This window comes from Amphiura filiformis, chromosome 1 (assembly GCF_039555335.1).
Source record: "Amphiura filiformis chromosome 1, Afil_fr2py, whole genome shotgun sequence".
Lineage (NCBI taxonomy): Eukaryota > Metazoa > Echinodermata > Ophiuroidea > Amphilepidida > Amphiuridae > Amphiura > Amphiura filiformis.
Genome location: NC_092628.1, coordinates 40,580,759 through 40,608,328, shown reverse-complemented (window position 1 = coordinate 40,608,328; position 27,570 = coordinate 40,580,759). Strand labels below are relative to the sequence as shown.

At 36.7% G+C, this 27,570-nt stretch overlaps 1 protein-coding gene across 1 annotated transcript; it reads left to right on the top strand.

Moving 5' to 3' along the window:
* The first annotated feature begins 217 nt into the window (after positions 1-217).
* LOC140147041 (thioredoxin-related transmembrane protein 1-like) lies at positions 218-25,987 on the top strand. Its single transcript, XM_072168816.1, is given in 7 exon segments — positions 218-578; positions 2,281-2,325; positions 2,327-2,443; positions 4,515-4,643; positions 6,101-6,146; positions 10,038-10,139; positions 24,150-25,987. Coding segments are annotated over 7 exon segments (858 nt in total). The 5' UTR covers positions 218-426; the 3' UTR covers positions 24,417-25,987.
* Positions 25,988-27,570: the final 1,583 nt, after the last annotated feature.

Sequence of the window (27,570 nt, the reverse complement as noted above, 5' to 3'; positions counted from 1 at the left end):
ATAAAGCAATGACTTTACCGCTACTATCCACTCAACTTCGGGTTGTTTATATTGGAGGAATTGGAGCACCCTATACATTTCACATAATTTTGACCTCAATTTAATGACGTGTCGAAAATATTTTCTCTACAAAACATATTTTTTATTCAGTTTGATAGATTGTGAAAAATACATCATTCAAACAAGTTTGTTATTTGTGTTTTAACAATCTGTTGAAGTTAATTTTATTTTAAGCCTGTTTTAGTTTTAGTAAAATGTATAAAACATGAAAAGTTAGGATTCGTTTTCATTATAGAAACCTTACTTTTCCTTCAAGTCGATCCGTTTTGCAAAATAGGAAGTCAGGAACCAAATTCAACGGGTTTGCAAACGGAACAGGTTGTACGGCGCGGTGATAAAGACAGCGGTCATAGAAATATAACGAAAATGGCTCTATTTAGGCTAAAAGATCTATCATTTTTCGCGTTTGCACTAGTTATATGTATAGTTAGTGAAGTTAGCGGAGGACAGAAAGGGGTCACCAAAATAACTGACGAAAATTGGCAGCAAGTTCTTGAAGGCGAATGGCTTGTTGAATTGTAAGTAAGCTTAAAATTAAATTCTTGATGTGAACACATCTATCAACAAAATCAAGGGAAAGGAAAAGTTTGTCAATTGTCTCTCAATTGGAAGCTGCCCACTGAAATCCTTCTGGACGTAAAAATTTTGGCCAATCACTGCCAGTACAAAAGTTAATTACCGGTAGTACACAGATACCGGTAATCATGGTAAAATAAATATAATAGACTCGCTTGCCAGTCCTATATACGCCGTACCTACGTATATTAAGGACTGGCTTACTCCATTTTGGATGTCAATGGGAAATACACACTGAGTAACGATTTGCGCCGGTTAGAAACTTGAAAAAAAATCTTTAAAATTTCATCAATGTATAAAAGTGGTACCAACCTTATTGTGCTTGCTAATTTAAGACTCGGTTGAAACAAAATTAAGGATCGAATGCATTTTAGTGTCCAAAAGGCAAAATTATCGTCAAAGTTCTGCGAAATCGACAGTTTCGCACCCTTATGTAAGGGTTCAGAATTGAATTGGGAGCGAAAATATCCGATCTTTGCGATCAAAAACACAAAATTACAACTTTAAACATATATGCCTACTATTGGCAAAAGACATTTTTACCAAACAAATATAGAATAGAAAATTTGACATCATTTTCTCAAAATATTTTGCTGAAGTGTAATTTTAGCAATATTTTTGATGCGATTGTCTGTCGTGAAGACTTGTGATCGGCTGCGTTTACTTCTGAACTTCCATTGCTTTACACGGTGTCATGCTTCAGCGAATCCGACTAGATTTTGGATGCAATGGTCTCTAGCCTAGAAATTGAGCATGCATGCGAGTCACGCAAAAGGGATCTGTATTCTCAAGTTGGTTGTAGTAGATTAAAATTATTCTGAGTAAGGCCGTACACTTGTGCTGAGTGCCAAATTGGTCACTTACCGCTCACTGTTCAAAATGTGACATCTACACCAAAATTTTACAGTCCCCGAAATTGTCAACTTTTTAGCCGACCTCAATTCCGAAACATTTAGTGGTATAGTTAAAAATGCGATCCCCAACCCTTTGGTTACCTTTGGACGAATTTGTAGAAATCTCTGCGGGGTCTCTGTGTCTGAAATTCCCCGGTACAAACATCAAATATGTCGCATTTCTCAGTCCCGGTGATGAATACTATATCCGCATCGCTGTTTACTCGGCAACCATTCACACATGAATATGCATATCTCTGACCCCTGTAAGGTCAAACACGTGAGGTTGATTCCAACCAATCCGATCCACCGACGTCATATCTGAAGTGACCAGGAGGCAGCAGGTACCATTTTGGTCAACTGAACTCGACTTATGCGTTCTTTCGGTTGACATAAATCGAACAAATTTTTCAATGACGGGTAATAGTAGAATTTCATTTTTTTATTAATGAAGTTACTTGTATTTTTGAGGAATGACAAAGTTGTTTTTGGAAACTTAGATGTTCGTTTCAATTGATGATGTAGATCGCAAGGTGAGTGAATTCGTGAAGAGATTTCCTTGTGTGAGTGATAGTAGGATGTACGGGACGTTAGTTTGTTCCTCCCATCCATTTGCTTGGAAGTTTATACCGTGGGTATAAAAGTTCACAATTTTCCTTACAAATCAGAGGTAAATAAACATCTCGGCCATAGTATTTAAATCCTCCCAATAAATACTCACCAGAAGAGTGGTTTCTGATTTTTTTTACAGTTATGCACCTTGGTGTCCAGCATGTAAAGCACTGGGCCCCACATGGGTACGCTGTTGGTGATTGGGCCGCTGATCTGGATATCAACGTAGCTGCTGTAGATGTAACAGAGGAGGCTGGACTCAGTGGAAGATTTATGATAACATCGCTACCATCTATATACCAGTAAGTGGCACCAAAGGAGTGATCTCATGGAATTCATTGGTGATCTCTAGAAGAGAATAAATTTAAAAAAATTATATGACCATGCATTTTAGGGTTCAAGTGATTTGTTTTTTTAACATATTTATAACATTTGTACAAGGATGTATCTTTTTATGCCTCCACCGGAGGTATTATGTTTCCTGGTTGTCCGTCCATCCATCCATCCGTCCGTCTGTCCGTCCGTCCATCCGAGCTTGCGGGTGCAATATCTCGGAACTGATAAGATGTACAGTGATGCAAGTTGGTGGAGGGATGGTCATTGGTGGTCTTCAAATTCCAGTAGGTTTGGTTAGTGGGTCAAGGTCACCCAAGGTCATCTAGGGGTCATCTGAGGTCAAAAGTAGCAAAAAGCGTTGTATGGGCATGAACCTTGGTGGGTACTGTAAACATTTAGAACCAAATTTTTTGAGGGTCATTTTGGGGTCATCCGGGGTCACCCAGGGGTCATCTGAGGTCAAATAACTTAAAACTGTCATATGGGCATGAAACTTGGTGGGTACAGTCAACATTTGGAGTCAAATTTTGGACGGTCATTTTGGGGTCATCCGGGGTCACCCAGGGGTCATCTGAGGTCAAATAAATTAACACTGTCGTATGGGCATGAAACTTGGTGGGTACAGTCAACATAAAGTTAAATTTTTTGGAAGGTCATTTTTGGCCTTACATTCCACTCGGATAGTATCAAAATACTTCCTTGCTTCTGGTACCAAAATCAAACCATTGTGATGAAGACAAAATGGGTCAAGGATCTTTCATTTGTTACACTTTTTCTAAAAACCTACACTGTCATCTAGAGATGGCCAGTTCCTAGTGAAATTGCACCAGTTAAAATGATACACGTCAAGGTGGAGGCATTGCGGCCGACGCTTATGCGTCGAGAACAGCGCAAGTCGAGAACCGCTCTAGTTTCATTATGATACAACCCCATAATTGTAGCATTGCTTTCAAAGGTATAGCAATTTGCTTTTCGACGTGCACATAAAATATGCCCTGGTCTCCAGAGCAGATGATAAGAGTGGCAAGCTGTTGGCACAATCTGCCCGTGTATCTATTCTATTCTGATCAGACAGTCAGTATAGAGCTAGATCACACAATGTTAAGGCCGGGGCGTTGACAGGTCCTCTGTCGGAATCCTGTCGACAAAGTGAATTATAAATGTCAACATATCGACAGAACTTCGTCCATGGCGACATAGTGCTCAGGAAAAATTTGTCAGGGAAGCTCATTTTCACTCAAAATATTGGCCATTTCCAATGTATTTTCAACAAAATGCAATGCCAAATCTTATCTTTTACCTATTTTGCCAACTTTTCATCTTATTTGCCTTCAGGGGTCATACTTATGGCAGTATTTTGCCTTGTTTTCTAGTGTAAATTGTACACTTTATCGCTATATGCTCGCTATGAAGATGGCCATCTTGGATTCTGCTGAAATTGCCACTGGTGTTTCTAGATATTTTTAGGTTAAATTTTAAAAATATTCCTAAAATCATGAAAAAAAAAGTCCTGGTATTTTTTCGGAACCCAAATGTATGTCGACACACTGTTAACGTCAAGATACGAAATATGTCGACACATCGACATCAAAAAACAGTGCCGACGCCTGCCCTACACAATGTAAATTTGCTTGATCACCAAACAGCAAATGTTGTAATATATATCTAGGCAGGTAACCAGTCATTGAGGGATCCAAGGTCTCATATAGGATCTTAAAATAAACATAAGGGCTGCCTGTGCCCTAGGATCTTTGTTGTCGTGTGAAAAGCTCAATGAGGAACCAGGGACTGATCGAGCTGACTCACTAAATCATGGGTGATAAATATGACCCCTAAAATATTGAAATTATCCATAGCTCTCAATATTTAAGCAGCTCGTACTTATCTCTTGTATGGATCAAGCAGATCCATTGCATTGCATCTTGGGATAGTCCCTTCAGCTACTGTGGTACTGCATACACGCAGTATACATTTTTTCTGCTCCTTTCTTCCACTAATGCTTCTTGGCTAAATAATTTGCAATGACTTATTTTGTAGTGTTATAGATGGTGAATTCAGGAGATACATGGGACCAAGAACAGAAAATGATATCATCACATTCATAGAGGATAGAAAGTTCCATGATGTGGAGACAGTCGCATCATGGAGGGCGCCAGATTCAATATCGTAAGTCGTGAAGTTTCGTAATGTGAGGCCGTTAGCGTGACATTTTATTATAACTCTGTCTCTGTTGGTTTTTTTTTACTTTTATTTATTTATTTTTATTATTTTTTGTAGATTTGACCCAGAACGGGTAAAGTTATGTCACTAAAGTTGTTTTGGCTTATACAAGGCGGAAAAAATAAGACTCATAACACTGTGTATTGATATAGAATGACGTGCACGCTGTTGGGCGCAGTGCTTACACTAGTTGTGCGTTGTGTAATACGTGACTAGCGCACGCTTATGTGAATTTACGCGAGCGTGAGTTGGGACTGTATTGACTCACGCAGTAACAAAAGCCGAATAATTTCTGCCTTATAAAAAGGCCAAAAAAAATTGTTTGCTTGCCCTTGAATGAATTTTAAAAATTGGGACGGTCGTTCTGGATTTCTTTTTTAATTACTAGCAAACTCTACTGTTTGTATTAATCAAGGCTCAAAATATGAAAAATCAGACAATTTTGGTGTCAAATTGAATCAACTAACATTACAAAACAACTAAAATGTTGAACACAAGCTCTAAAATACATTTTTTTACATCTTCAGAATGCAAAAATTTGAAGAAAAAAAAAAAAAACTTTTTCCAAAAATAGGGTCAGTATTCTTTTGTACATTAATTATAAAAAAAACTTTTTTAGGGTCGGTCGGTTGAGGGCAAGCAAACATCTTTTTCTTTTGGCCTAAGCTGAACAAACTTTAGAGAGGTAGGGTCATTGCATTAGACTTGGTGAAGTCAGATGCTTCACCATGTGTGGGTGTGCACCATGGAAGGGAAGGTAGTATACCTCCTGACCGGACAAATGTAATTTGCTCTCTAATTATATTTCTCCATGGGCTGGGTAGGTTTGATGAAAATCATCGTGTAACATCCAACCTACCGACTAGGTCATGTGCAGCTGGGTCATTTTTTTGTGTGACCTGTAAGACTCTCTCATAATTAAAGAAAAATATTTTTAAAGCTAGTTTCTTTACATAGCAGGGATGTCAGACTTAAGGAATTTCCTGGTTTCAGGAAATTTTGCTCAGATTATTATGTACAAAAGTATATATACAAAAGGAAATTTTCAGGAAATTTTCAACCATTTCAGGAAATGTCGTCATCAACCACTGGCATCTCTGACATAGACAAAGTCTATGAACAAAACCATACTCAATTATAATACATACATGTATTAAGTAAAAACACACTTTTGTTTCTACTATGTACTTGCTCTTTTATTTTACAAACTGTGTCTTCACTCATCACTTTTTGTACAGCACCCATCCCCCATTGCATGTGCAGCCTGCATGTATTGATAATGAATATTTTGGCTTGGTGAGGTCAAGCGAATGCCCACTCCTGTATTATGTGAATCGTAAAGTGTGCTGAGGCTGCAGAACCATAACTCAACTAAACATGGTATCAAACTGCTTTTCTTTCAGGATGGGAATTGTGTCGTTTATTTTCAAAGTCTCCATGAAAGTTAGAGTAAGTAGTCTTTTATCACATTTAAAAACCAAATGATAGAATTATGTCTAAATGAAAGGAGCTGGATATTACTTGTCACAACTGTGACAGAAGCAAGCAGACCATTTCATACATCAAACGCTCAGAAAGTCTATGGAATGCATCATAACTGCGTAGTCTGTACCCAAGTCTTGGAATCTTATCCAAAGAGTGTCTGGAATGCTTTGTACTATCAGATCTCCTGTACACAGGATTAGACTGTTACCAAGTCTGTAAGAGATAAGGCCAAGTAAAATAAAAAACATGTTGCACGTCCGGATTTTTGACAAAAAGGAGGAGGAGGGGGCTTTTATCGAAAAAATCAGTGTAAATATTCATAATTAGAGCTGTTTTAGCGTACACAATAATGCCTGGAAAGGAGAAGGCCTCTTTTTATTTGTTGTTCTGTGAGGTAGGCCCCCTCTAATGATCACAAACCTTATAAAAGTGTTTCTTGTATATTAAAGCATCTCTACTTCCTAGACATATATTTTGAAAACTGAATTTAAAAAAATAGAAATATAATAGAAGAAACCTCAAAAAAGGAAGCGGGAGGGGACATGAAACATGTTATTTTTTTATTTGGCCTAATGCACTATTTAAGTCTCAAGTCTCTCACCCCCCCCCCACCCCTATCCCAGGGAGAGACATGATGGGGTTTGCATTTTTAAATGTATATTCCCTGATACATTCCCCCATACATGCCCCCACCATCCCAATGTTTCTACCATCCAATCCCTTGAGGACAGGGTTGGGAGAGTACAAAACGCTGCCCCTACCCCTGGAATGGACCAATTGATTAATCTCTAGACATAATCCCAGCTTACAATCCTCACCAGTGCCCCACATTTCTTTGGATATGATTGGTTAATGGTAAGTCCTTGAATAGTGTATGAAGCATATCTTAATCTTGAGTGTCTGGGATATTCAATACTATCAGACGTTATTTGTTTACAGCGTTGCATTTTTAAAAGTAGATTGACGTTGAAAGCCAAAGTGGAAAGATGAGTTTACTTTACTTAAATGTTAAAGGACTTTAAGGTGGTATATGAGGATATTTCTGGACATTACATTTTGAGAGATTTGATCATGTCTCACATCCTTTTTCAACCAAATCAACGGTAATAACTCTTGTAGTGAGGGATCAACATTTATCCACAAATTGCCTCAGGCAAAACTCACTTCCTAAGAACCAAATACCACACAAGGTCATTTGTATGTAACTCATTGACCCATTTGTTTTATATACTGCCTCTGGCTATAATGATATCCTTGTGATCTGGTCAACTCCTTGACAGATACGAACCTCAGGAGGGAATTCAATTTTTGATGAATTCTCTCCAGGTAGTGAAATGTAATGAAATTTGGAAATGCTCTGAGCATGTTGTAAACAGATTAATTGAGTAGGGCAAAGTACACTGATCAATCAATATGCCTGTCATTTGAAGCAAATCAGACATACAGTTTTCATAAGACATCAATTTATATTTTCTTTGTATCTTATCATTTTTTATCAATAATCAATGTAGATAATGAGCTAAAGTGACTAAAAAAGCTCTTTTTGCCAATATTTTGCTAAAAATCCATGCATAAAAGTTCAGGGTACTTTTATTTTTGCATATATTTGCCTTGAAGCTTGGTTACAGTGTTTGTAATATGTACTAATGTATTATATGTGATACGATCTGGTCCATAGGGGCCAAAGGCGGCAAATTTGAAATTGAGATAAGGCAAAAATATGGAGTAAAAAACAATGAAATACATAAGAAAATACACATCACACAGCTTCAGAACTTTAGAGCAAAGTATGCTAGACCTTTAGGGTTTTCAGTATATGATAGCCTATTGTTTGTATAAGGTAATAATTATAGTAACTTAATTGTCAAAAATGCCTCCTTTGGCCCCCATGGAGCAGATCATGTCACATATTATCTAGCCGGCCTCTAATTTGCATAATTAAATAATTAATGAGCTAATTGCATAAATGCTAATTAATTATGCAAATACGCAAATTAAAGGTTGGCTACTGGCTAGACTATATATTACATAGAACATATCACAAACACTTTGACCAAGTTTCAAGGCAAAAGTATGCAAAATAAAAGTACCCTAAATATTTTAGCAAAATATTGGCAAAATTAGCAATATCCTAATGAGCTTTTCCAGTCATTTTAGCTCATTAACTTAATTTGATTATTGATAAAAACAATAAGATACAAAGAAAATATAAATTGATATAAGAAAATATAAATTGATATATTTTGAAAACTGTATGTTCGATTTGCTTCAAACAAAATGCATATTGATCAGTGTGCTTTGCTCTACTCAATTAATCTGTTTAAAACATGCATAGAGCACTTCCAAAATGCCTCAAATACCATCTTAACCGGCATTAAAAATTATGGGGCTTTTAATATTTAACTCTAATCTACTAACAGTTATTTTCTCTCCACCCTTACTCCACTTCTAACATCCAAGGTAGGTTTAAATTAATTGGTAAATATGCACCAGCTGTTCATAACTTATCATTATTTATTACAATGAATGCATGAACCATGTAGTAAGTAAAATTACATTAAACTCATAATTGACAAGCTGCTATGTATAAATCCTAGCCTTGCCTGATCAGACTGCCTTTTAGTAACTTATTTAGTCTGGAGTAAAAAAATGAGATATATATTAGATAATTATTATTATATTGGCAGCAAAATGTAATTTTTTTCATTCTAAAGAAGCCAATTTCAAGGCTAGCACTTGACTATATGTGTTGAAAGAATATGATAGTCTTTAGCTTGCATATTGAGAAAGAACCGTGCGTTTTGAACTCAAAAACTGACAAAAATTCAAAAACAAAAAAGACAACTGCCCTCATTAGTAAACACTCGGGTCACAGAAGATACATGTGGCATGGCTATGGATTCAACCTACCATCATGGCGATTTCTGCCATGGAAGGTCATATTCCTTATGACTTTACCCATATTATATCTGTAGCAGTCTATTGGCAATGTCCTGATTCCAGGCATGGTTGGTCAGGTGATCCTGTAAAGTATAGGTAAAACCATGACATTAAATTTTCAACCATTTCAGGATTTTTGACAGTAAATTTTCAGAAATTTTCAACTGTTTCAGATGTTTTGGCACATCAATCCCCGATGATATTGACTAATGAGTAAAGAAAAATACCCAAAGAGTATCAACTCGAAATTGAGTATTGACCCATATGAAACCCTATGGTATATTTTGGTTTGTTGCTAGTATAGAGGGCAAATAGAGTACCTATGATGCTTTTCAGCAAGAGCCTGGAATTGACAGATAAGCTGTGTTTCTAAGCTTGAGTGTTACACAGGTTTGGCGCACTGTACTTATGTACATTTGTAGTACATGTTGCACATAAAATGTAAACATCAACTAATCTAAGTTTGCCAGATGCCTAGTGACATTTTCTGGAGATACACTATTTGCCCTCCATGAGCAACACACAAACATGGAGGAAATCAGAATCTGAACTCTTTGGGTCAATTTCATTGGTTCTCGCTGAAGTTCCTTATCGTTTATATATTAAATAGGATCTACCCAGGTGTTGTGCTGTATGTGTATGCATGTAACATGCATACATTTTATAAATAATCGTAAAGTACCTTACTCCTATCAGTTCCAATAACACTTGGACCGAAATAAATGCTCTCTCTCTCTCTACAGATATTTCACACCATTATGACGGAAGAATACGGGTTCCCCTGGTGGAGCACATACGGTTTCGTAGCCGTGGCTACTGTAATCATGGGTCTAACCCTTGGAATGGTAAGCTTTCTTTCCAATATGCACTGGTGTTTTCTCTTACACACAACCAATGGTTTTTGTGTCTTCGCAGGTCTTTCATAACATCATGACGGAGAAGTATGGGTTTCCTATTTGGGTCACGTATGGGTTCTTGGCTATCTTTACGGTAGCTTTTGGACTTTTTCTGGGACTGGTATGTAATTTATTTAGTTGCTATCTACATAACTGGTATGGTGTTAGATCAATATGGAATTCAATGGTGGGCTTTGCACCAATAGATACAAGTTTGCAGGCTTCTGTACTTGAACAGAAAGTGTGCCTCACATCACTTGATTCATCAACTTGATGACTATGTTGATGTCAACTTTAATGAGGTTGTGCATCATTAGAGCCAGAACTAAACAAGAAAGAGAAGAAAATTTTAGTCAAAACAGTTTCAAGTTTCAGATGAATTTTTGTTGTGGTGAATCACGCCTTTGTTTTTGCATCAGCTCTGAAAGTAGATCCAACTTAAACAAAGACACTATAGTCCGTATAAGTTCCTCAGGTCAGTAAAATAAAATAAATTTTGAGATTTTGCAGGAATTTGTTATGCAAGTTAGATTCCTTGCATCATTTCCTTTCTGAAAATGTATACTTTTACAAATACTTCTCATCATTACATTTAGAGATACAGTAAAAAACTAAATCTAAATTACTGACTCAAGAAAGGTATACAAACTATAGACTCGATGTGACTTGACTCAAATCAAACTTGCCACTTGATTGATTTAACTCAAACATAGCCCTTGATTGATTTGACTCAACTTGTGACTCAACCCTCAACCCATCAACAAACTCACTCAATTCATAATTCATCCTCACAGTGATCTGATTCAATCATTTTAGTGATCTGACTTATCCCTGAATGAGTCCATATGTAACCTGACTGTCTAAACTGGGTACAAGACATGATTTGCCTCATTTGCTTGACTTTACTTGACTACCTAAAAAGTCTGGTTTTACACCAATGCACCAATATATAAAATGTGTACTTGATAGAGACACTTTGAATTCCACTTAGATATGATCCAAATGGTTATGTAGATGGCAGCTTTATATTAATGTGTGGGAGACAGATGGTCCAAATCATAGCTGCCTTTTATTACTTCCAGCTACATGTAACTATACCATTTTTCACCCTGATGTAGCAGTGATGTCAACACGTTGAGGCAGCTGTTTAACTCGCGTGTGCTAGCGATTTGATGCTGTGCCAAATGAAATGCGCACTGACATCATGGTGGAAAATGGTATAGCAATAAATATGCTCATGGCAGGTTCTTCATAACAAGTTGTTATGTTGTGTGAATGAGTGGATTATACTGCATCAATTGATGACAATTCCTTATTCACTGTGGTCTTTTATTAACTTAAATTTAAATTAATGGATGTGTACAACAATTTAAAGCCTAAAAGGAAATGATTAACAAATTCATTTATCCATTTACAGCAAAGCAAAGATATGTTCTTTCTCTCTGCTTGAATTTTTGATATGGTGTAGCTGTTGAATTTTGGATCTACTTTCTTTCACACAATGATATGTTGTTGTTAATTATTCAAAACTTGTATCCCGTATGTCTTTTCCTTCCTTCGTTTTCATTTAGTTCATCGAGGTCATAAAGTGTAGTGTAGTATTTGTGTTGTAAAACAAACTTGTACATATGTATGTAAAACATAAATGTATGAGCAATTATAATTGTATGAGGTCTCTTTTGTACAAATCCAGTCAGAGTATGCTATGATGTGTCAGTGAGCTGTCTGTTTTTTCCAAGTGGCGGTGGAAGCATTAAAATTTAAGAGGAACAAGCATTTTTTGTGCCTGTACAACATTTTTGCATGAAACGTGCACAAAGTTTCAATTTCAGACTATTTTAACCCCAAATGAATGTGCATTTTGCTATTTGATCAACTATCATATGCGAAGCGTGCAAAATTGTACAATTTTACCCTATTTATGCCCATAACACAGTGTTTTTCTTGTTAAAAAATGGATTTTTAGGGGGGCATCACCCCATGGTAAAATTTAGGGTAGGGATGTGTCTTCCCCCCCCCCCCACTTCCAACATCTATGGTTCCAACTATTATTCTGTATAGAAACATGCTAGATTCAAAGTGGATCATACATGTACTTCTACAAATTGCATTAAGCCAATAGTAGTATGATCATTGGGCTAGATGTGCCCGGGCCCAGGGCCCCCCAAAATTTGGGGGTCCCCAAAATTGCCTGCACATAGAAAATTTTACATAACGTCATGTACATCTTCCTTTTTTTTCCTGAAAAACACAATTTTGGGGCCAAAATAGGGTAAAATTATGATATTTTGCATGCACATTTGCCTCGCATGAGCAAAATTCACCTTCATTTTCGGCTAAAGTAGTCTAAAATCAACATTTTTTTCACAGACAAATGTCCTAGTAAAATCGGGACAAAATATGTTTGTCTCCTGCTATAAAATTTTAATGCTTCCACCGCCACTGTCGATCTTATATTACTTGGCTGCTAGAGTTGCAAATGCCTTCCTCAATGTGAGTTTAGGGGACCTCCAAATTATGGCCTGGCCCCCAGAAAGGTAAATCCAGCCCTGAGTATGATGACCATTTGTTAACACCTGTTTATTTGTTTGTGTAACTGGGTGTAACTACATGTATGTAGCAAGAAGTGTACCTTTTGTGGAGTCAAGTACCAGTAGTACCATGTGTAGCAATGTGTTTTGTTGCCAGAATTTGTGTAGTACTAGTATCAATTTTATATGTATTAGGCTTATGTAGAATTAGAATCCATCAGCATGTAGACATTTACCCATATTTATAATGAAAGACAAAGATAAAGATAATTTATCGCATCTGACGTCACCTGTCAATCAAACTCGAGCACGGTTCGAGCAAGTGTCGTGATGATGACTTGCTGAACGCGGATTTATAACCGGGTGCCTTATTGTTAATTTTGTACCTTTCGACATGCAAACCATCTCAAAAGTTAGGTCTTTATAGTAGGAAATTTTCTTTGGCGAAGGCACCATGTCGACAATGCCTAGAAAAGCTGCTTTTTGCCTTGTAAAAGTACGTAATCAAGGATCGTAATTGACAGTGACATCAGACGCGATAAATTGTTTTTATCTCTGTCTTTAATTATAGTTGAGGTTAAACCCATGGCCATTCAGAGTGGCTTGCTGGCTTATTCTCCCTCAATATACATGTAATGCTGCAGTATAGTGTAGAGCATTACAAGCAGCCCTCGAATTAACCCACAGCACCTATGGCATTTTGCCGTGGGTGCCTGTCCCCCACTGCCGTAATGCCCTCAAAATATGTCCTTTACCCAAGGCAGTCACTTGCCTTGCCATCTAATAAAGTTGCCGTCCGTGCCCCAGCCCGCCCCTTCATTATAAATTAAAATCATCTATCTATGTTTGTGTGTGTTTTCTTCACTTTTGAGAAATTGCCTTGGTGCCCTTCTTAAATTTTCAACAGTTGCCATGATGCCCTCTTGAAATATTACAAACTGCCATGCTGCCTTGTCTTTTCAGTGAAAATCCAAGGCAATTATCAACTTGCCTTAAAAAGGTTGCCGTGCCCCTTCAGATCCTTAATTCGAGGGCTGATTACAAGTTTGTGTCTACTGCTCTTCTTGTTTTAACTCAGAGAATCAGTGACACATTTCTCCTTCATTACTGCAATCTGGACTGGGTTAAAGATATTCTCCCAATGCCTTTAGTTATTTCTACTAATAACAAGGACAAAAATAGAGAATTAATCATGCAGATCAGGGTTGTTGATTTTGTTTAAAAAAATTAAAAATCGGATTTTTTTAAATTTAAATCAGATTTTTTTTTATTTGAATCGATTTTTTTGATTTTTTAATTCCAAGAACTGCTGTACCCCATGATAAAGTCAAAAGAGTACCAGCAAGGATTCTTGAGTACTAATATACTATAGGATAAGCCACTCGTTTGCGCAAATGAAGTCAGTCACACACCCAATGCACGATCGTGCATGTGATGGCATGCGCTGTGTATGAGTGTATTTTCTGTGGAAGAGTTGATGCATGTTTACGTCATTGTTTCAAAAAATATTAAATGGCGAAAAACGGTGAACAATTGGTCGTTTCTTTCCATTACTATCATATTGTGAAAAACCAAGTAGCTGAGGAGTTACCTCAATATGCTAGGAAAATATTATAACCGATGACCCCATGATGAGACTGGCTAAATAAGCTGTATTTTTGCCGGAAAGGGTCCGAATAATTGGCAGTCGATGTGCGCCATCTTGGAAAAATAGCTCGAAATAGACTTCCTCGACAGTCATTCAAGATTGAGGAACTAAGACAAATTTTGTGCACTCCGATGCCCTAGCAACTGTCAATCAAATACAGGATAAGTCCTTTTGACCAATAAAGCAGTAACGCAGCATCATAGCCGTTCACAAGTGCACGTAAGTTTTAGGCTTACCACCTCGATGCATAGCAACCGGCATAGCAACTGTCACTCAAACTGCCGGCGAAGTGACTTCATTTTTTATACAGGGATTGAATACGAGTGTCACAGCCCTGGTACCAGTGGAATGCTAGTCATATGCACAGTCCTACCAGGTATTTACAAAAAATCTAAACATGTTTTTACATGTGAAAATTTCAAAGAAAAAATTTGATAAAGTGACATCATAGAGGTATTTTAATTGTATCCAATAGTTGTAGAAACATTGGGAATGAAGTAAAACAGTCAATTCAAGAAAGAAATTAACTTATATTATCAAAAATGGTAAAAATGAAAAAATTTGATTTAAATCAGTGATTTAAAAAAAAACCAAGTGATTTATCACAATTTAAATCAGTGATTTAAATCGGCGTGATTTAAATCAAACAACCCTGATGCAGATGAGATGAAACAATCACTGAAATACGTGAAAGAAAGAGGTTACTGGACCCTGGAGGCTTTAATCTTTAAAATCTTATTTGTGTATTTCCACCCCACTACCAAAATTCCCAATTTCAAAATCTCAAAACTCTAGATGGCAGCAGATATCCACCATGCAGAAACTATTCAGGGCGTAAACCACCAAATAACTTCTCCATTGAAAAGCACGTAAAAATCAACTTTTTCAAACGGCGTTTTCTACCAGGCGTGACAATATTTGTCACTTTTTTACGTCATCCCTGTATTAATTAAGGACTGAAATTTTATTTAAGCTTCAATTTTGGGGAACTTTATAGAATCAGTTTTTTATTATATAATGTTGAAAAGTGACGCTGCTATTTCTACACCAAAACTAGCTTTAAAACTAGTTCCGTTAGCAGTAATTCGGACAGGGCCTACTTTTCTTGTGAAATCGATTTGTATAATTTCATATCTATTTTAGTCATTAATAGGCTAGCATCTTTCATTTAAATCAGAACATGTCAACCTCACGAAGAACATGGTCCCTAAGAACACCACGTTGTCTCCAGTAGCCATATACGTTTAACCGAACTCATCACCATTGCACCTTTCGGCGAGTGATTTAGTGTAATACGCCTTGAACCGCACAAGAGGTTTGAATTTTTTTTAACTTTTCTCTATATTTTGGAAACAATAAACTATTCTAAGAAAAAGTGTCTTTTCTTTAATTCATACATTACACCAATCTGCTATAAGGGTTCTCTAAACAATTTTTGATACATTAAAAAAAAAACGCCATTTTGGGTACTTTTGACCATTATGGATATAAACAGAGTTTATAGCAGGTTTGATCGATCTTTAAATACAATTATGACATCATAATAGTTAAAATTTTAACAACAGTGAGTCAAATAACTTAAGTTGCACATTACATAAGCAAAATGCACAAAGGTTTCTTAACCCCCCCCCCATGACAAGCATCATCTCATTGCACGAGTATATGCCTAGGTCGGAAAGCGTTAGGGGTAGGGGTATAAAGACACGACACCCCCCTCTTGCGCGCATATTTTCTCCCAATGTCTGATAATATTACAATATCTTCAATCAAAGAAACTCGTCACAAACTTGGTTAATCAATTTCCCTCTAGAGAATTGAAAACGGCCGCATTGTAACTAGTAACGCCATATACCGACCAAATTTCGTTAAAATTGAGAGGAAAATAGAAACGATCACCTTAAAACGCTATTGATAAGGCAGTTGGAGGTACTTGGATACCTTTGATGGGATAAATGTTTCCGAGAGTATCTTATAAACGCATTTCATGTTATCGTTTTTCAATTATTGTACCATTTTCTTAAACAAAAATTTTAAAAGTTGAATGGTTATTCGATTTTAAGCTCAAAGTGGTATATCTGAACAAACATGGCCGCCATTGCCAGCTTTGGTACCAAACCCTGTTTCCAACGAATTTTCCAGAAATTTATACTCTAAAATCTTGTTTGAAAGCTTCGGGATTATAAAATAGAATATTCTCATTTCAAAATAAATCAGTTTGAGGGGAAAACTTTCTTTAATAACTTTAAATTCAATTTTATAGCTCATTCCACCATTTTTAACATGCTTTCAAGGGCGTAAACCACCAAATAACTTCTCCATTGAAAAGCACGTAAAAATCAACTTTTTCAAACGGCGTTTTCTTCCAGGCGTGACAATATTTGTCACTTTTTTACGTCATCCCTGTATTAATTAAGGACTGAAATTTTATTTAAGCTTCAATTTTGGGGAACTTTATAGAATCAGTTTTTTATTAAAAAATGTTGAAAAGCGACGCCGCTATTTCAACACCAAAACTAGCTTTAAAACTCGTTCCGTTAGCAGTAATTCGGACAGGGCCTACTTTTCTTGTGAAATCGATTTGTATAATTTCATATCTATTTTAGTCATTAATAGGCTAGCATCTTTCATTTAAATCAGAACATGTCAACCTCACGAAGAACATGGTCCCTAAGGACACCACGTTGTCTCCAGTAGCCATATACGTTTAACCGGAACTCATCACCATTGCACCTTTCGCGCAGTGATTTAGTGTAATACGCCCTTCAATCAAACCTGTATCCTAGCAACCATTGGGACATAATGTGAAGCTCATAGAGGGCAGCATACAAGAATCACTATGGGTTATGCAGATATGACCAGAGCTTGGGGAAAACAATGCTTTCCATGCATTGTCTTCCCACTTCAGTGCAATTTGCATTTTCCTCTATTTTGTAACATTTCCTTGATATTCACATATATTCAACAACAAATAATGACTGATAGTAATTAAAGGCCCGTTCAGTGATTTGCTCATCCGGAGGATCAAAAAATCATAAAAATTCAGATTTTGGCACCTTTGTTAGTGTCATAGATGTGCTAACATAAGCCTGCTGGTGGTTAAGCTGAAGGCCATGTAGTAACAACAAAATGAGACATTTAATATGAATCTGTAATTTCTATACTTAAGTAGAGCAATTAACTACATGAATTTGAATGGGGGCTTCAACTTTGTCAATACTGCTGTTTTCCTCATTTTTGGCCAAATTTTTCATAGCAGAAGTACTTAATGACAATTTTAATTGCCAATCCTTCACTCTTAGGCAACTTATAAACCATTTTAATTTTTTACACTTTTGCTGGGATCACTGGATAGGTCTTTGGGTTAAAAAATGTCATGAAGTAAATGTGAAGAAAATTCAGAGAATAACCTATACTGTACCCATGCAATTTAAAACAAGGATTCTGAGATTTTAACTGATACTAGGTTTTAAGTATTTGTCACCTTGGGGAGACCATGACATCATACGCATTTTGTTGGGGGCAACTTCAGTTCGCGAGCATTTGCTCAAAGCGCTGCCATATGCACACATGCACACATTTAAAGACAATGCAAACCAGCTACCTCATCGTATTTAGATCACTGACTTACCATGATAAAAAATAGCATATACATAATAATTCCAAGTCACTGTCACTGTCAGTATCCATATTTTATTGTTTATCTTATTTAAGGGGGTACTACACCCCTGCCCAATTTTGTGCCTATTTTTTCATTTTTCTCAAAAATTATAGCGCATTACGCATTGGGGACAACTAAGATATGTATATTATAGGGGCAAAGACTACAACTACTGCACTGGAAATTTTATTTCAGCACAGACAACAGTTGTGGAGTTACAGTCAAAAATGAGGGAAAACCAATGTTTGATCAATAAATCAATAATTACTTGCTTTGAGTTACTGAATTTTCAGTACAGTAGTCCTTACCCCTATAATATACATATCTTACATGTACTTGTCACCAATGTGCTATAATTTTTGAGAAAAATGCAAAAATAGGCAAACAATTGGCCAGGGGTGTAGTACCCCCTTAAAGTAGATTATTCTGATTTCATTGGACATTAGCTACAACTCCCTATATGGAAGACATGGGAATCCCTCACAAAAAAATGTCAGTTTTTGCCATGTGAATTCCCAAGAAAAAGGGCCTTTTGTTCCTTCATAAATGGTGTAGAAGACATCGGAATCCCCATAAAAAGTCAGTTTTTTTCATGCCGCTAGGAATTCCCAATTTTTTAAAAGCACTTTTCGGAATGCCCAGTGTTTTTAGGCAAAATTTTGCCTATGGAATTCCCAATATTTTCTGGAAAAAAATGTGTTTGCTTTTTATAGGGGGTACCATTAATATCTTGAACAGCCCAGTTTCTTGTATTTTACCCTCTGCACAAAAATATGCCTGTATACGGTCATTTGGGTCATAACTATGCATGGGTATCGCCATGTGAAACATAACACTTTATCGCTTTACTGAGTTGCAACAAAAACAGCAAAATGTTATTTCCTTTGTTCCTGAATGAATATATGTATGTTTGAATAAACATATCCAAAGAGTCCTTCACACTCGGACGCAAAATATAGAGGTTATCCACTTTACTCATGCGTGACTTCTAACAAAAGACGCTGGTTCCCGTAGTATTCCTCATTCAAACTAATTCAATGCACGACCTCGGAGTTACCTGCATGACTTTGGCGGGCTATTTTCAAATAGTCATGGTTGCACATTCAGGTACTTCTTTTGAAAGTCCTAAACAAGGTATAGGAGTCGCTGGTAGGATGGGGGTAGGATATGCAGCTTATAGAACACGGATAACCTCTATTGCAACGCTCCAATGCGCGCATACCATCCAATACACACCTGTAGAATTGGAGGCGTATTACTGCACAGAAAGAGTATCTTAACGCTGGTACATGTAGTTAAATCAGTTCACTTGCTTATTTACGTTATCATATCAACTACGAAGAGCATGATGGGAAGGTTGATTAACTATATGGTTGACATCCTATGACCACATTAAGGGCACATAACACTATACTACAACACCCAGTTGTACTTGATTGTCACATATAACATGAGCCTTTTCGAAGTATGGTGCACACACAATAGGAGGGCAGTATTCAATATTGGTAATTTTCAAAAGCCCTTACCCACTTCATGCAGTGCCATCCTATTGTGTCCGCCGTATCTCGAAAAGGCTATGGGCAAGAACCAATGAAATTAAAGGCAAAATGACAACTGTTTAAAAATGTGTTATATATAGCACAAAATAAACTCCAATGAAATCAAACACTAGTTACTTAGCTTGACAAGGGGGTTGGATATGATAGGATGGGTTCAAAGCCATTTATTTTTTTGAAAAAAAAAATGTAGAAAATGTGAATTTAAAAATTTAAAAAGATTCAAATAAAGGCATATTCAGTGATTTACTTATCTGGAGGATTGTAAAAATCATCAAAATTAAGATTTTGACACCTTTGTTAGCATCATACATGTAGATGTGCTAACAATAACATAGGCTGCCAGTGGTTAAGCCAAAAGCTGTGTATTAAAGACAAACTAAATCATTTTACATGAATCTCTAATTTCGCTAATTGATATCTGAATTTTCCCATTTGCGATTCATGCCCTGGAAAGAGTATTGACCTTTGCATGATATTTGTGATTATAGATACCGCTTTTACCGTCGACGTCCTATCGATAAATATAAATTTAATACTCCGTTGGTGAGCGACAGGCGAGTGGTAGTGAGCGACAGGTAGTGGTATTTCACTGAACGCAAGAAAAGGAGTTCTATCTGATTGGCTAGCAATCGATCGCTTAGGTCGCTCAGTAGTCAACTACAAACTCATGCATTCAATTCGATTGAAATCGATTATTCTATTATTGACGAAGATAAAGAGCGTGATAGTGTGTCCATAATGTACATTGTATTGCACCTGGTTTTACCAGCATTCCTTTATAAAATAATTTTCTCAAAGAGTTGAATATTATCAAAATTTTTACAGCGGATTTCAAATGTTTTACATCAAAATTGCAGTTAAACATATCCACAGCAAAATACCGGTCCTCACTAATTAGTACATTTAATTTCCAGTTAGTACATTTAAACGAAACCTGTGATTTACGTGACAACAAATAAAATTTTCTTACAATAGAAATATCATATGGGATACTGATATGGTAGGCCGCAACCGCCACAACGTGGAGCTGCTACGCGTAGCTGACTTTTTGTTCCGTGGAGCCAAATTGACCAATCATGTTAGAGTTTTTCATTACTCGGAGGTAAAACTGACCAATCAAGTACGACTTACTCATTACGTGAAGCGAATTTAGTCATTAAGAATTTGCCAGCGAGCTTCACGTAGTTGCAAGATATCCTCGGTCACGATAGTTATGATTCAAAAAGTAATTTATGAAAAGTACGAACCGACTTATTATTAAGATGGACATGCACTCACAAGAAACTCATACAGTATTGTACACAACTATATAGCTAGGCAGAGTGGTGGTAAACCATGCACACAATTCTGCGATCTGCAGTGTATCGCCGGGAGCTGATTTGTACATCTTATGTGGCGTGGCCTCATGGAATTCGACCTTCAGCAAACCAGTTCGGATTTACTTTTATATACTAGTAGTAGGCCATACATACTGTAGTTACGGTACTGCCCGTTTTCCTATACACAATACTCAGTGCGCTCACCATTGACGCGTGACCTAGTGTATGTTAGAAGTATTATGCCATTGCCTATATGACGTCACTGTGTAAAAAATAACCAGTCAATATTTAAAGTATTCTCTGAAATTCTAGAAAATATAGTTTTGTAACATTTCCTAAATTTTTAGCTAATTTAGGTGTTTGGAAATATTGGTACTTTTGTGTTTTAGGAAGGATATGTAAACGACAGATAACACCAAAAAATATGAACAAATTATTTCTAAACCGTGTTAAGTCTGCAAACCATTATGCTTCTCATTTTCAAGAACGCTGGTTAACAATAAGCAGACTATTGTCTCATTTAAGTAAACAAAAGCCCAGACAGTATTGTTACCTTGCGTTAAGCTTTATAATCATTCACCCAACTGAAACTATAATACCAGCTCATTGTTCATTGCACAGGTAAAACAGACACAAGTGCAGTGTGTATTTAACCAGAGAAGATCTGATGTAACATAGTTGAGCTGTTTTCATTGAGTGTTATCTTGGTTTAATAGCTTTTAATGGGGTTTAAGTCCTTCAAAGGTCGTGGTGAATTCTACTGTAGACATGACTGCATCATGATTATTTTAAAGTCAACAACATTCAACAATATGATCACCGTGATAGTATGACAGTATCAGTACCGTGGGTGTCAGTGATCCTGGCCTGACACAGTAGACAAACAAACAAACACGCCACACACATGGCACATGCATGCAAGGTAACATTGACTATACACTAATCAAACAATGGTATTGATCCTGTACAACTGTTTGTGGTTTATTTACATTCGATTCATTTAAAATCCACATAGTAAACATTAATTTTGGCAAGAGTTTTTCTCTCTGGAACGATGATGCATCAACTGGCTCGCGTAATGAAAAGATCTAACATGATTGGTCAATTTAGCTCCGGCGAAAAGTAAGCTACTGGCGTAGCAGCTCCACGTTATGGCGGTTACGGCCAGCCATATACTGATCATGCGAAAATCGTAAAACATAGAACATGTAGAATAGAAACAGTGTGGCCGGCTCTCAAAATCTCAAATTGTATGCATAGCCTGAGTCGCACGGCCTATCTCGAACAAAATAGCTCAAAATCACCATGCGTAGTTGTTGAAAAACGTGAGGATTTATCGTACTACCACGGCAATTTTTAACACAAAGATATAGGGATGATGACGGTGTGTACCGTACACGGCTTCCCCGACATAGTTCAGTAACAGTTTGTACTATGTTCGATAATAAATATATATTACTATTAATTGGTAAAATAATTAGGGAATCATCATACGTATGAACTTTTTGAAATTATAGCACTGTGTGTGGTATATGTAGGAAACCATAATAATTAAGCTTTGCAATGGTCTGTTACTCTGTTGTTGTTTTTAGTATTGCCCATTAATTATGTTATTAAATGTCACATTACATCCTATGTCCCATGCTAAGACCAAGATATTTCAGGGTAGAGCTTTCAGGAAAATGTTTTGATGATATGGAAATCCATTCTCTTGGTCGGGCTGACGTCACAAAGGGGAAATAGCCTTGTAAAACCAGTGTGCACATGTGCAGTTCCCCTTTCTCGAGGTTGCTATGCTATGCGCGCGCTTGTGCAAAGGGGACAAAGGGGACAATGTTCCCGGATGTCGGACCGAGTGAATTCTGGTAGGGTGTATTTTATCGTTGCAGGACATGAAACGAGAACCATGCAGTGCTACATGTGTACTTGCACCCTTGATCAGAGTTGCTTTACACTTTTTTGCTAGTTAGTACATATAATACTGCATAAAAAGCTGGATCCTGATTGGCTGAAGGAATTTTGCTGTGTGAAATCTAGTCACATTTGTTGAATAAGCTGCATAGTGCATAGCATCATACGACCCTACTCAGACATGGTTCTTTTTGGGGGAGCGCATGGACAAATGTGAAGGAACCTTGTAGAGAACTGTAGCCCTATATCATTTTTATGTTGGCTATGCTATAATGGTTTGAGTCCTCATTTATTTTTATTTTCAATTACCCAATAACCTAATAATTGAAAAGCAAACAGACAGGCCCGTAGCATGCATTCGCATCCCATAAATTGGCAAACGGTCTGCTTTGTTTGTAAAAAATAACAAAGCTGGGCCAAAAATGACAAATACCCCAAACCGTGAACTTTCTGCAAAATTTGTCTAAATATAGGCTTGAACAAATCAATTGCAGAGGGGGTGAAGGTCTGCTTTTGGCCAGAATAAAGATTTCTTTTGAAAAGATGTGCATTTGGAAAATCCGCACCCTTCCCCCTGTCCATCCCCACAAAAAAATCCTGGCTACAGACCTGCAAATAGAAATATATGCATTAAATAGCTCTTCTGGAGCCTCCAAGGAGAGCTGTTTAGACTATTTACAATAGAAAGTTTACAAGGAGAGAATGATCAACTAAGGAGAGTTAAAAAGCACTCAATATCAGATTGAAGGAGAGCAGTAGAGAGTGATTGTTCTTGCTCCCCTCAAAAGGCAGTCCCTGAATATTTATCCATTTTAGTGGCTACTTGCAAGTCTGGCAAGACTCATAATGAAGCCAAAATGGGTGTCTATAACATAGATAAGATTTACTATGCTTGTCAAGAACTCTTTCCAATAAACATCCTGTTTTTTGCACAAGAAACCTAATAGTGTTTGTATGACGTGCTTTAAAATTAAAATGTCAAAAGAATCCTCTTTGTTTTTCTTTATATTTCTACTACTCACAAACAGACATGCAAACTGATATTGACTTAAAATGACCTTAAGGCTATTTGATATTTTATTTGTTCTATTTTTTCCAAAATATTTCAGTCAAAATCAATCAATTTTGGTCAAAAAACTGCTGATTTTACATTATTTTCATAAAATTTGTAAAAAGAATTCTCCCAAAGCGTAAAATGTGGGTTGGGCAGGCTTTTTTTTTTTTGCTTTTTTTTTTTGCTTTTTTATTGTTTGTCTGGCATTGCTGCAGACAGTGAAATACACTGGTATAGATTAATCGTTTTTCAAAAACTCAAAATACCCTGCTCGAAATTCCCACCTTAACATAATACAAGTATCTTCAGATGTCGTATTTAAATTTCTATTTATCAGCAAGCAGCTCATTTTGATTGGTGACATCACATTTGATACTGATGTACTCTAACTGCATACACTTTAATTTTGAAATTAAACATAAACAATTTTCTGTTTTATTACATTAAATAGATACTTGTCTTCTTGACGGACTGCTGCTGTCCTCAAAAACCACCAAAAGGCTACGAGAGAGCAAGATTATCGGAAGAGCAGCAAGCAACCCCACCAACAGACATCAACGAAAGTGAAGAAGAGAAAGAAGATAAAAAGGCAGATGAACCGGAGCAGAAGGAAGAAGTCGTTGATAAAGCTGAAGGAAAGGAAGAGGAGGAAACAACATTGAGGCAAAGAAAAACAGGTGGTAATGAAGATGGGGAGGACGAGGGGGAATCCAAATGATGATAATCTTATTTTTAGGTTAGTCAGTACTTGTTATGTTGTTCATATGATACCCTGTAGATCAGGGATGTTCAGTTTAGGGTTGGCATGCAATGGGCTGATTTCAAGGTTGGTATGCAATGGGCCTTTTCAAGTTTTTGGTTTTGGTTACAGGGTTTCCATTGTCTTGGTTAAGCTATCACCAGCATCTGTTGTCAACACCTTTCCCATGTCATTTTCCGAACATTTGAAGGAGGCTCTGGTTTTACAGTAAGAATTGCAAATGAATTAACACAGTGTAATGAACGCCTATGTTCCTGTCGTTCAGCCGCAACAACGCATCCACATGGAGTTTACCAGAAGCATCTGGATGCAGCAAATGCATGCAATTATGCACACACGTCACATAGAAAATTGCTTGTGTGTCATTCATATTCAAATGCTTACTATAGTTATGTAATTTTTTTAAGGTCGCTGATTAAAGTAGACAGAAGAAGTATCTATATTTTCTCAAGCAGAAAAAAAGTTATTTGCTCATGTGTGTTCATGTTTTAATGGTGTTACTGCTCTGTAAATATTGTAAAACATTGAAATATTTGTGACTGGCGATATGAATTAATAAATGTGTACTATTGGATTGACAGCACATTGTTGCTTTCCACAAAGATAGAAATCTAATGTCTACTTTAGTCAGAGCATTTGACCATTGTAGCTTTCTATTGTTTTTAGTACTTCCTCCACTCACAGCGCATACCCACTCATTGCTCACGGCATTTATGCGCCAGTGGCACAAGCATGGACTAAAGAGATACAGACAAACTCCAAACAGTCAAAGTCTCTGCATCGTCCAACAATGAGGGCTGTGTATTTTTACGGTCTTTTGCGTAAACGCGAAGACACGCAGCGCTCTATCACATACATGTGAAGGCACGCAGTGCTGGCATGACTGTTAGACATGGAACGATCGGCCCTCATGAATATGCGAGAATTCACAGCATACAATGCACAGGTATTTTGAAGTTTGGAAAATAGTCTGTATTAGTTTATGGGCACAAGCTATTGAGACATGGTCCTAATACCTTGTAATAAGCAGTTTTTTAATTCACCTTTACTGCACATCCAAGACAGGGCCTAGATTTTGTCTTGGTTTGCAAGAATCAAAATCCATCATAGTCACTGCACTATCTGTATGATACAATGAGAGAAGTTGATTCTCGCAGCCGAATCTTACGAGAATCAACTCGCAACCTAATCTTACGAGAATCATTGCGAGAATCAATTCTGTGATTCTCATCGAAATCTAAGCCCATGGCAGTCATGTTGGATGTGTAGAGATGGGAATATTCCCATTTTGGTTGTGAACAGGAAGTGATAAACAATAATTTCTTGATTATTCATTTGTGAAATAGAGAAACCAAAATGAAAAACTTGAAAAAGCCCATTGTGTGTGATTAAGTAGGCTGTGTGGTAAAGCCTTTCAATATTCCATTACCATGAGGTGACAGCAGTGTTTGTAAACAAAGGTAAGGGACTGGTCTATCGATATGATTGAGATAACATGATATGACCAATTCAATGTTTAATAGACTTATTGAGCTATTCAGTTGAAATCCACACACCCCTGTGGAAGTCATGACCTTAATCTCCCATACAGGGGTGGGTCTAGATTGCAAATGGAATCGCTCTTTCAGGTAATCCGTATGAAATTCACACTCCTTGTGTGGAAGATTAAGGTCATGTCTTCCATAGGGGGTGTATGGATTTTAGTTGGAATAGTCCATTGCCCTATTATCCATTTTTGTGTTTTTTAAGCGTAAGTCATCAATAGGAGAGCAATTTTGTTGAACTTTGTGTGAATCAAAACTGAATTTGCAGCCCTGCTCAATACCATTATAATCATATGCTGTTGTTTTTTGTACTCTCATTTGCCCTCGCCCTAAATTCCGAATCAAGTTAGTGTTTTGACGCATTCCCATATGCACTACCAGATTGCTATTGCTGCCGTGCCCAGAGGTACACTGCTGCCCATCTGCTTCATTGGTTCTATATAGTACAGTATACACTGGTACTGGATTGGTACTGCACTGGTACTCTAGAGTAGCCACCAAGGAATGCAATAGGAATCTGATTGTGTAGTATGGATCAGTTCATAGTCCCTTTTTAATGGGAATTTGCCTACAACTCATATTAAACAGTCCCTGTCATTTATATGATGTTGCTTTATAAAAGAAAAATGAAAACTATAGAATTTGCCCAACAAAATTTCATTCAGAATCATGCAGCCTCTTGAATTTGCTTTATTCTGAAAAGTTTGACCAAGTTTGAATAGTCACAATTCATAACACGATTTCTCCCATTTCTTTCGAAGACATACTGCTCAGAAACTTGTATAATAACCTGGATACAGTATGCTCTTTCCAAAACCTGTTTTTGTGTAAAATCAGGCTTCACGTATATATTATATCTATAATAAGAATGCTTTCACTCAGTCATTGATACAAATTTATTGGAAGGCTTCAGTTTTCTGAAGACAGCTCTCCTGGGGAGCTTTACCTGATAAGGCTAAGTCACGTAAGAACCAATTATCCTGGATTTTTAATCATTCCAAGAACTTCCTGTTTTGAAATATAGTACAATGTTATTTCAAAATCATGTCATTCTGTTACAAAACTTAAGGGTATACGAGGTATTGTTGGTTGAAGCAGCCAAAAAATTGATTTTCATTATCTGAATCAATATATTATTGAAAAATAACACTTTGGTGTTTTGCAAAAGTTCATTCTACAAATCATATACTTTGAAAACTTGCTTAATTTATTGTTGTTAATGAGTTATGTACGTTTTACAAAGTGTTGTTGTTTCAGCCCTTTTACAACATAACTCAAGAACCACAGGACCTACAAAAGTATATCTGTGATATTTGAATTCTTCTACACGCTAAGCTATGAATTGAGCAAGGCAATTTTTGCTAAAGCTCACTACCATTCGCAAGAAGCTGTGAACTACATTTTTTTTGCTGCTTCGACCAACAATTCATCGTATACCCTTAATTACATCAGTTTGACAAGACAACTCAGCACAGATAGTTGTAAGTGCTTTGTTGTTATTCTGCACATACAAATGTTTTGCACCAATGTTTTTGGGATAAATATCTATATCTTAAATACGAAAGGTC